Below are 12444 nucleotides of genomic sequence, written 5' to 3' on the forward strand. Positions count from 1 at the left end.
AAATGAGTACACTGTACTGAGCTACGTGTGTGTATAATTCCTACCTAACTACGATACATCTGCAAAATAAGGACTTGCCTTTTGTACCTTAATGTATGCAAATAATGCAAATCAATAACAAAAACTTTCATAACAAACATGACACAGTGAACACGTGCAAAATGTTAATTGATATGGGTTAATGCAATGTTAGGTAGGCCAAAACACCAGTGTGAGGAAACAAACATACATGTGACTAGATGAGTGAAAAAGAATTCGGGAAGTATGACAAATATGACTGTGCAAAACAAAAATAAAACTTGACAAAAACAAATAATAATAATAATAAAAAAAAGAATCTGCCCAGGTAATAAAGGTATCTTTGGAATCGTGACCTTTGGCCTTTGAACTGACCTCAAGTTCAATGAGCATGCTCACTATATCTACAACCAGCTCTCCAATGAGCTGACGATCGCTGGCTTCCAGGGAATAGAATGTAGGCAAGACACAGGACCAAATATCCTAGATGGAAGGATGTAAAAGTTTCCAGAAGGGATCAAGAGAAACATGCAGTAGTCATTTGGTGTTTTCTTCTTTTTTTTTCTACAACTCCAAGAAGTTTGTATTAATAGATCCTGAATATGTAACAAAGACAACATCGTATTCTAAATGATTGGCACAAGGAAAAACATTGAAGAATGCATTATTAGTTTAATTATCACTACATTTTGTCTCAATGTATGGGGATTTTTTGGTGGTTATGTCACCTCCGTAGCACGGGATATCACGTAATGCCACTGCAGTTACACAGTGACATTTGCTATCATGTAACTATCTCTCCTCTGAAATCATTAGTCCCACACCCTCTGTTTCAGGTTTCAAGATTCAATAATATCTCTTATGCTAAAATGTTGCATCAACATATCAAATTATGGCTATTGAAATTTTAATTTCAACTATCATCTCAATAATTTCAATCATCTCAAATTCAAAAAAATATGAAATATCTTATTCATAATGATACAGTTTATGGTTTATTTCATCAACTGTTTGAGAACTAATCAGTGGATTGGCACAAATTTATTCTTATATGAATTAACTCTAAATAAAATTTAGCCTTCAATGAAAGAGGGATTTAAAAGGAGACATTCTCCACAGAAAAAAAAAATCTGAAATAAAGGTAATCATACTAATATTTTCTTTGTCTTAGGTTAAGTCAACTTCATGTCACTATCTCCATGATCAATCTATATTTCAATCATTTTTATTGCAGGGTATGTTCCTGCAAATCAGTTGCAAATCCAGTTCTTTTTTAGTCCTCGAATGGATTTGGTCTATTTTCTAAGTAACCAACATTAACTCTTTCTAAAGGGAATGCATAACAGGCATATTTCACAAAGGCAACAGGGAGTTTTAATCTGTACAACTTTGCAAAACTGAATCAAATCAAAACACCATCGACAAAGTACCCTGAAGACAAATTCATTTCTGGGTTAATGTTACAAATGATAATGGGTGGGTGGGGGAAATGAGATGGGATAGGGAGATCTAGAAATGGTTAGTAATTCAATGACGGTTCACACGGTATTTCAATAATACAGCAGAACATGGTGAAAATAAAAGAAGGAGGAGTCAGTGCATGGATTCTACTGCTCTGATTGGCTGCGGGACAAGTCACATGACATGCAAGGACTTTTGACAACCTTCTTTGCGGCTGTACACCCACATAAACTCCCTCTGACTCTCTTGTAGCCATCGATGCACCCACCCTGTGCATCAAATGTCACTGGTACCTTGATATAAACCTGTTCCTGAAAGGGTGCACAGCTATACATGTACACGAACCTCTTGAAACATTGATGGATTCATATTGCATAAAGTCATGAAGTGCAGAAAATGAATGATGCCCAGATTAAGAGCACTATGAACCGGCAGTGCGATATTGAGGAATAAAGATCAGGTTTACGCATCAGTTTTAGTTCGCTTTGTAAAAACACCGGTATACTGTTATGCAGATATGCTGTGCGATTCCACTGAGCAGCATTGCGATACAACTGGCAGTTGCATAAATGTCTTTTGGCATGATGTTATAACGCGTTGTATATTATCATACAACTTTGAGTACACCATATCTTCATATCTATTCGATGTACCATATCTACATGATTGGCATGTGCATACCTTTGGTATTTCTCACACTTCATACAACCCAAGTAACAACAAATATACTGCAATCATCATTATTTCATATAAGCTTAGTGTAGTAATTCAGCAAAAGTTTATAAGAGCCAACAAACAGAGAGCATTTCTTGAATGGTGGTCTGAAGGTTAGCTTTTAATGTTGAGTAAGGTTGATTTCAATTTCAGCATCCTTTCAACTTTTGTTTAATTACGACAACAGCAATCCATGCATTGCACAGCAGTTTCCCCTCTTTCAAGTATTGATGTGTTCAGAATACATTTCGAAGTAAAAAACGATCATGAAATTGGTCAAAAAATTATTTTTAACTCGTGGGATTTTTTTTTTTTTTTTTTTTTTTTTGGGGGGGGGGTCTTCCAAAAGATCCATTCCAAACTGAATAGAAAAGGAATATCATTAAAAGATAGATGTTCGGAGGGTACTTTTCTTCTGCATAATAGTGATGGCATATCAATATGCATGTAGATACATATCAGTTGTCAAAATAATGTGAATATAGGGCAAGCTGTGCATATGCATTAAAGTTGACAAATTTCAGCATCACTGCCAACTGTTACCTTTTTGACATCTTGGACAGAGGACAAAAAAAATATTCACAATAATATGAATAACTACAATAATATTACAATCATAATACTTTAAATTGATCTCGGCTGTAGTGACACAAAATAATGAAAAGAAAAACACATGATCAAGTTTGCCACTGTAAAACAGTAAGAATGATGATAAAATATGGGAGTAAAATGTGCACCATCTTCCTACCTTCTGCTTGGTGATCATGTCCTCGATCTCCTCCAGGTCTCCCACGGTAACCGTCTGGAGCCGCAGCATCCGCTCCAGCAGGAGGAGCCAGTCGCGGAGCTCGGCGACCACCTTGTCGATGTCGGGCCACGGGGAGGAGTAGGAGTCGCGCCTGCTGGCCTCGATGGACGGGGGTGGGACGGGCAGGGCCTGGACCTCGGTCTTACTGGTGTCCAGGTTCTCGCTGATCACTGTCGGGAAGGCATACACAGAGGCAAAGTGAAGGGCGTGGGCAATGGACGCCATGACGAGGGAGCAGAAGAAGCGTGCGTAACCGACGAGGAACTTCAGTTTGTGAATGGGCAGCATTTAAAGCTGCACTGAGGGGCACCCTGGCTAGACACAGAGACCAGTGCAAGCTCGATCTGACCGCTGATGCAGATGGGTACTACAATTTCTGGTATTTAGTTCCGAACTACAAAGATTCCCGACTATCAGTATAACGTTTGATCCAACACTCAAAGAGTACAGTCTGCATCAATCACACACAGTCAGAATGCTTCCTTCCAAGCTGCGGAATATTTGTAACTCATAGGCAGACAAACCTCATCTATCACATTTTAATATAAACTTCTCCAAGCACCATAATATCACAAATATTCGGTGCACACGATGCTCCTGCAAGAATACAGTGAAATAATCTTTCTGGTGTCTTCAAATCAACAAGCAATGCAGATGAAATGTGTACTGTGAAATATCCTATGCCAAGTTCAACATTTATGCACAATGTTTTCACATGTGTTTACAAAGTTGCTTGAAGAGTTTACATGAAGTGGCGTATAAAGACGGAGTATATTCTAAAACACATCAAAAAAATCCAAGCATTTGTTTCCCAGAGTGTAAAAGTACCACAGCATCTCAGTATTCAAGCGCAGAGTTAGAAAACTTAATAATTTGAGAGGCTGCCCTTTGTTCCATGGGCAAAGGTACTTTATCCAATTCCAAATTTAGGCAGGGAATGTAACGCTCATCAGTCGAAGGTGTTTCACATTTGAATCCTCACGGAGATGATTAGAAAATGTGAAAAGCATCACCACAATCTGTCTTAACCCGTTGCATCCGATGTATGATAATTCCCCATAGATTTAATCCATACAACTCAGTTATGGGAAGCAATAGCTTAAAAAGTCATACATGTAGACAGTCATTGCAAACAAATGCAAAAAGACTTTGAATCACAGCAACAATGGAACAAATGTATTCTCCCAGCAACATGCTATACAGAAGAGCAAAGATGTCTGAGTGTTGAAGCGGTCATTCCTTTCCAATTATTGAACCACGAGACCTATAGACTCGAGAAATATCAACAGGAAAAAATGAGTCCAATGATTTCTAATTTCCCAGCAAGAAACACAGTAATATATGACTCAGTTTGGACGACACTGATAACATGCGATCCACCTATACACAGTCTCTCAATTTGCCTCTAACACGCAAAAACTGCATTGCCCAATCAGACAGAAATTACAGTGAGGGTTGCAGGAGTTGACGCAATTATCGCTCCCACCTCGTTGGGGGAGACAAAGAGACCACGTGTTGCTTTACTCCGTTAACAGGTGGCCGTTGTTACACGTGGAATCAAATACATTCCATTCTGACACAAATGGCATCCTTGTTTTCACATTGACTATGAGATGGACCCGTTGAGATTAGAGTCCAGTGGTCCAGTCACACTCGTCAAGTTATTCTCATTGTCCTATAAGGAGGGACTGTGTAGCAGGATTCACTAAATGAGTAAAGCACACATTTGCATAGATGTCCTCGGCAATAATCCTTACAAACACTCTTGAAAACGAACATCGATCCCTCGACTGACGGAGAAAAGACTGAACATCGAAGTTCTCAGAAGTCTTCTAGAACTATTCGTGCTGCAGAGGAGAGAGGAAACGGTTCATTAACGGGGACGACTGCGTCGGCTCTGAGAGCGCGGCCGCTATTTGTTGTACGTGGATCTCATGACAACAGGCTCCCCCAACCCCCGATCACATGCGGCTTCTGCGTCTGTATCATACGATCAGCTGTTTCTGAGGCACCGTATTTAAGGGTGTGTTCATGTCATGTTCCAGGAATAGAAGCATGACTATGAGACAGTGTTTATCTTTTTTTGTATCTTTTTTTGTAAAGGTGGATGCAGACCTTTGATTGACATTTGATAAATACATGGTACGCTCCGCTCCTGACGAATATAACAGATTATGGCAGCAGCAGTGATGATGAAAATAACAACATGAATAAGAATCATAATAAAATTTGTAAGAATGACAAAGCCGATGATGATGATTATGGTGACAATAATGATTATGATAATACTAAATACTAATAATACCTGTATATCCTTGTATTCATAATTATCATCATTTTCATCTCCATCGCTATTTCTTTTATCATTACTGACTATTATATGGCAGAACCTTTACTGTAAAGGTGAAAAACAAGGAGCATATGACTTTTTCTCTCATAAACAAGCAGGTAAAAGAGAGAACTTTCAATTGAAAGCCTCTCTTGGACTGCATCAGAATATATGAGCACCAACCCAAGTCCTCCTCCTCGTTTAGATGGAGAGCGCAGCGTCTGTTATGTCAAACAGAATCCTCATCATCAAACAAAAGAGAACCATTAAACACACACAGGTATTTTCTATACTGTCCTGTTCAGCAGGGATGGAATCCAAGTAAAGAGTTTTCAGCATGGTAAAAATGCACAGTGTGAACACGCCTCCAGGGAGTGAAATCGCCGCGTCGATCAAGTTCAAATGCAGTAGCTGAGACTCTCCAGGAAAAGAGACAGCCTTGACGTCGATGATGCGATTTCCACAGGATGTTATCCGTTAGTGGTGCGGGAACGTGATACCCTGATATCAGATTGTGCTTGGTCACGTCGAGGGAGAACTCTCAGATACATATGTTAGTGGCAATGTCAATGTTCCATATTGAAAGGTAACATAAGAACAAAACAGTACAAGAGACTCTTCATCCGCATTAATGCTATTCTAGATATACAAGTGCACACCTATGTACCTATGAAATTGATACCCTTTCATATCTTCAAAAGATGAGAGAATTCTATTTTGCAATGTCAGCTGAAGAAAGTCAGATTCACATATCTCTGCAAACACAGGAAAGAAAGAGAGAATATAGAACGCTTGGGAGAAAATCTATACAAATCTATGAAATCCATATCATATTCACGTAACAACATGTAAAATATTATTTTGTGGTCAATGGGCACAAGCAAAAGAAGATCTGTTCATGAAATGGTAAAAAAAAATCCTTCCTTTGATATGTTCATTTTTGTTAAACTTTGCACCACTTAAGATGCATTTCTTTTTTTTTTTCAATTAAAAAGTGCATCAACAACGATTGTGCTTGGCTGAACAATTAAGAGGAGGATTAAGAAAAAAATAGAGATAGGACAGAGATAGGCAGAGGAAAGAGAACCAAAATAGTATCTGAAATATAACACGCCGTTCCTGGAATTAGTCATTCTTCATGACTCTGTTGTTGTTGTTGTTGTTGATGTTGTTGTTGATGTTGTTGTTGTTGTTGTTGTTGTTGTTGTTGTTGTTGTTGCAATTGTTATTGTTACTGTTATTTTTGTTGCTGTTGTTGTTGCTGCAGTAAATTCATACAATGATTCCATGAATGAGCAACATTTTTTCTCCTCTCCCTTTGGTCTTTAATGCAGAGTAGACAGAGAATCAACTGTTCCTGTCAATCAATCAGTCAGAGCTAAGCGAAGCCAACAGCCAGAGACAGATCATGAGAGCAGCCCACACCCTGAGTAGTCACATTATCACATCAATTTATACCATAGTCGACAGACAGGCCCAATCATTGGACCCGTTCGCACTTGTAAACTAAGCCGGCACATTTCATGCTGCTTGTTTATTGAATGAGGTCCTCTTTTTTAGAAACATGAAGTGATCTTATTGCTATGGTCTCACTCATTAATCTTAAGAGGTACATCACTTGAAGTAGAAATGGCAATCTACAGGAAACATTTAGAAATCTTGGTATCATTTTTAGCTTCAGTCATGAGGAAAGAACTGTTTTCTAACATGCATGCATGCATGTTTTCTAACATGCATGCGTGGAATGTGGGACATACTTTGTACAACCTAAGAGATTTCTTAATCATTTCCAAAAATTAAACTCTCATGAAAGTGCAATGTCCACAATATCCTGCCTGTAAACACTGTCTGTTAAGTTTTACGGGACCTGAGTACTTATAGGAACATCTCGGAAAATACCTCATCATCGCTATTCCTTGTATATAAACTTTTGACAAATTCTCTACAGGAAAACATGACTATAAAGACACCATCGTCATAAGAAAAAAGAATTCTCCTACTCAGTATATCATATTGTCCTAAATATATTCTTTGTGATCTTGTATTTGTTCGCATCATGTCTTTGCTTTTAATAGGTTATGTGGGTATTTACATTTGTTCAATGAGTACTCACTGAGAGCACATTAAAGACTCAGGCTCTTGAAAACCATCACTAATACCACAACCAAAATAAGGTTTGAATGGTCCTAAAAGACTATCCATGAAAGCAGGTATCTTTTTGATCCCAAAAGATTGAGTACAACTATGCAAAGAACTGTGCATTTTCTCTAAAACTCTGTTTTTTGGCCATTTCATCTACTCTTTTATTGAAAAAAAAAATGTGATCCCAAAAGATTGAGCAAAACTATGCAAAGAACTGTGCATTTTCTCTACAACTCTTTTGTGTCCTGGCCATTTCATCCACTCTTCTATCAAAAAGAAAGAAAGAAAAATGTAATCAAAATAGGGGCAGAGGTTTCAGCAGCATACTGGGTTCTATGTCAACCACGAGGGAAAAGGAAACATTTTAAGCAGAATGCTAATATCATTATCAAAGCACTGGGAAGATGTCTACACTCACACCAAAAGTGCCCATATGATTATATCATGATCCTGAAGAAAATTGTGCATAATCTTGCGAGTGTGAATTGGGCCTGAGGCTGTCCGTCTCTTATCTGAGACTGAGTAATCCTTAATCATAACTTCACATGGCATGTATACAGTACATAATGTAGGCAAGAACATGCGCAGGTTGAGTGTGATGCTCGACTGATACGGACAATCTACCTAGTTGTAGTGATGTGAAGAACAAAGGGATTACAATTTGTAAACGTGAGAACGGAAGCACTGAATGTGGGTACTTGTGATGACACTTCCACCATATTTCTTGCAACTATATATGGTGTACATACCAACATAAAGAGAGTAAAAGTTTCCAGTTTCGACAATTGCAGTATCATGTTCTGTAAAGCACACTAAACTTGAATCTTTAAGCCCTCTGCGTGCATCAAAACCCATGATAATGTGAAAAAAAATCCATTTCCTTTTTTTGTGTGTGAGTAATTCTTTCATCTCGACATAAAGGCAGGATTCTTTTTTTTTTTTTCTTCCTTTTAGCGGTGTGGAAATGAGGATGTTTGTCAGAAACAGACAGCCAGAACTAGGTTAAAACTGTATTGAGCCAAGAGCAGAATTCCCAAGTCCTTCTATCAGATTGGTCTATGGCTACTGCCGGTATACATCTTGCGGGTACAAGAAAGGCGGGGGAGACAAAAATAACCCCTTTCCCTTTTTTTCCCCTCTTTCCTCTAAGCAGCCTAACTGATAAGAAGTAATTGGTATTTAACTCATCACACCAAGAAATCACATTTTATTTATGAAGTTTGGCGCTGTATGTTCTAATTGCGATATTTACTATTACTTGCTGCTGTTTCAAAAGATACAGTTAAAATTCTATCTCACTTGAGCCCCATGTTGTTCATTTGCAAGAATTTATAGTCTCCTGAATCCTAAAACAATTTTCTATTTTGAAATTGGCAACAAATCTGAGAAGATATAGAGGACCAGTTTCTCCCTCAAACAGCACTTTTTTTTGGGTGTAAATTTCTGTCTGATTTTGTGCAGACTTAGTTTTTAACAGGCTGCAGCTCAATCTTTCTCCAAAACACAAAATAACATACGCAGTCATATTCAAAAGATGTCATTCTAATGAGGAAGAGATGAAAATATCTGCAGCAAAAATTACCCTAGGATTTTATGGGTTAAAGAAAAAAAAAACCCAATGTATTTAATACATTGGGAGAGAAACAAAACATTCCTTGCCGAATTTGATGACACAGCCTTCAAAACGAACAAGATGAAATGGCTGCTGCCCCATGCACGGTGTTTCTCGTCATAAGACAATAATTTGAGATCACTGAGTGTAGGAATGGCTCATACTCCTTACTTAACCCTTTCTGTGCTATGGGCTTTACATAGTGTGTACAATGCTATGGGGTTTTCTGTGCCAATCAGCACTCAAAGCACACAATGGGTTAAATCCAGCCAAGGCTGTCTCTTAAGGCCTAAGTGTACTTTTTCATGTTTAGTTTCAGACTGCGGAAACTGGAGGACATACCAAACACAGACCTGCCAACCTTTCTGACTGAAAAATAGGGATGATTTGGTTCAAAAGTAGGAGAGAAAGAGCAGTTTCCATATAAGTGTGTGTAGCAAAATCATCAAGAAAAATAGGAAACTCCTATAGAAACAAGAGCTGGGAATCGTCAAAATTCAGATTCTTCCTCCAAATTCAGAATGGTCAGGAAGTCTATAAATACTCGGAGCATACAAGGAGGAAAAAATTGAAAGTAACATTTTGATTTCTTATTTGAAAAGATTTGAGAGATTTGAAGATAATGATATCAACAGCACACTAGTGGTTTGCACCAAGCACTATGTAGAGTTGAAACATGGTAACCTCCAGTGTACAAAAAAGTCATGTTCTTACAAATCTAAATAAAGAATGTATTCCGCCATCAGCTTTCTTCCATCTGCTTTAATAGTACATATACAGCTTCTCACTGTAAACAGCGCAGCCAGAAAGCTGTGACGTAATGACTAGTTCTCTAGCCTTTAAAGATGTATTAATTACTTGTCTTTTTGCCATTCTCATCTAGATGGGCACAAGGGATATTGGTTTGGGGCTCTCTAACAGCTAATCCCTTAATGGAGAATGCCCTTTTTATTAATACCCCTGTGGTGCACCACTCCGGATTAGGTGACGGACTCGAGAAAGCTTTCTACGAACTCTGTAGAGGGGGCTCTGCGGGAGAGCTTTTTAGGTTCAAATTAAAGGCATTTGTACTTCTCCTCTCCCTTTCCTTCCTTAACAATTCCTCTTTTTTATTCTCTTTCTCCTTCTCCTTCTTCTCCTATTATCCATCTCCGTATTTCTTTCTTCTCTTCCTTCTTCATTTTCTTCTTTTCTACCTTCTTCTCTTCCTCTTTCTACTTATCTTCATCTTCCTCCTCCTCCTCATCTTCTCTTCTTTCTTCGTCCTCTCCTTATTCTCCTCATATTCTGCTCAATTTTCTTTTTTCCTCATTTTCTATTATCCATATCCCTGTTTTCTATCACCTCCTTTTCTAAATATCTACTTCAGTATTCCTTATGAAAGTATGTTTCGCATTTGAGTTATAATATTCAAACATGATGACAAATGATGAATTATAATATGGACTGAAAGAATGAACACTGGATAGGTTAACCCGTTGAGGACAATTCCCGAGTATACTCGGGCAGGTGTCTATGGGATATGCCTGTTGTAGCAAAAATCAGCCCGTCCTCAATGGGTTAAAGGAATCGCACATCACCGACAAAAATATCGACACCAATGCCCGACAGTGTTTCAAGTAGGCATTGCATTTGAAAATCATTCTGAGACGAGGTGTGTGTGGAGGGGGGAGGGGAGGGAACCAAATGAAGCAAACAGTTTCATGGGAAGAATGGACGTAGGAATATCGGAAATTGATGATATTACCCCATTCTCCTCAATCCATTACCCAGAGTGAGGGATTCTTTCCCTGGGTGAGAAGGTCTAAGCGAGGTGATCTCCCAGAGTGGGACAAATAATCAAATATTTGAGGATCTGTCGCTGATGACCAATCATCGACTGATCATCGGCTCATTTTCGTCGCCGCCTTTCCTTTCCTCCTGTTCATTACCGCTCTCATCACCAAGAAATTGATGATGATGATATTCGAGAGAGTTGGTTGAGGATTCTGGATTTTCTCAGGATTGGTCGACAAGTCTCGCACCTTCCAGCCAGGTATGAAATATTCTTGTTTCGTAAAGCTGAACAGAGACCACTCACACTCACAGCTTTGCTTCATGCTGAACCGTTTGATGCATTATGAGACGTCTAAAGCGCTGTGTAATCCATGCAGTACTTAATCAGTGACATCCATCATGAAAAGTAAACACAGCATAAATTGGTTTCTGGAGAGCCTGGATGAGCAATCATTTCTCTCATCTTCACCCTGTACCTGTACTCCTCCACACTAATGATGAGTCCATCCTAAAAACAAAATTAATGTTCTGTACCAAAGTATCACTTGTCTTTCCTTCATTTCCTTTTTAGCTTCCTACACATTAATGAGGAGTCCACCATCACATCAAAATTAATGGTGTATACCAGGACGTCACAAAAAATCTTGATTGCTGACACAAGAGCTGCAGCAGAGGTACACCATTTGCACACTCCATACAGTGCGCAAAGATCACATAATGAAAATTAAACAAAAAGGAGGAATAAAGGAAGGGACAAAGAGATGAAAAACAGAAGGAATGGTGCACAATGAGAAGGGGGGGGGGGGGGGGGGGGGGCGGGGGAGTCCGGCAACGAATGAATGCAGAAACTGGAAGCACCTGTCAGGCGCAAACATCCGCCCTGGCCGTAGAACACGAGCACCAAAGAACTGTACATACATCCTTCCAAGAGACCTCATGTCGGGATCACTACCCAATACTAACCACCTTTTCCTTTCTACCTCCATGGAATCATCCAGAAAATTTCAACAAAATTTGTTCAAAACTTTTTAAGTAATACTGCTTAAAGACTAACAAATGGACATATGTCAGAAAAAAAAAGCAACCTCCTTGGTAAAAGTCATCGTGAAACCATCAAAAGAATGATAAAGAGGAGGAGACAAGGAAAAGAGAAAGAAAGACAACAGGATACAAACTGAAGAAGATGAAAATCAAAATAAGCATCAGGAGAATATAACAAGGGGAAAAAAAGGAGTAGAGAGACCGAGAAGATGAAGGAGGAGCAAAAAGGATGCAGAAACAAAAATGAAAGCGGTTCTTGAGAGAACACTCTTTGCTCACCTATCCTCTGCTTGATGACCACCTTGCGCTCCAGCTCGACGTCGGAGCGGGGCCGGAGGTGCGAGGCGAGGTAGCGGATGCGGTCCCAGTCCAAGTTGAGCTTCTCCACTTTCTCCCGGAGCTCCTCGGGAAGCTGACGGCTGGATCGCTGCGCCTCGGCCGTCAGCTGGGTGTTCAGACGATTCACGCTGTCCATGTTCTCTTGTCTCGCCTTCAGTGCCTCGTTCATGGTCTGATAGTTATGATAACAACAAAGACAACAAC

General features: G+C 39.2%; 1 protein-coding gene across 1 annotated transcript in view; it reads right to left on the reverse strand.

Annotated features, from left to right (window-relative positions):
- Positions 1-12410, reverse strand: part of LOC139722430 (dystrophin-related protein 2-like) — a 111775-nt gene extending 99365 nt beyond the window's left edge. Inside the window, exons 1-3 of the mRNA XM_071633722.1 lie at positions 12181-12410; positions 2942-3171; positions 394-501 (exon numbers count right to left, since the gene is read on the reverse strand). Of these exons, the coding sequence (XP_071489823.1) occupies positions 394-501; positions 2942-3171; positions 12181-12409 (567 nt within the window). The 5' untranslated portion in view covers position 12410. The remainder of the gene's footprint in view (positions 1-393; positions 502-2941; positions 3172-12180) is intronic.
- Between the last annotated feature and the right edge of the window lie 34 nt (positions 12411-12444).

Source organism: Diadema antillarum, unplaced genomic scaffold (assembly GCF_040938485.1).
Source record: "Diadema antillarum isolate AM-2024a unplaced genomic scaffold, OU_Dant_1.0 scf00000165, whole genome shotgun sequence".
Lineage (NCBI taxonomy): Eukaryota > Metazoa > Echinodermata > Echinoidea > Diadematoida > Diadematidae > Diadema > Diadema antillarum.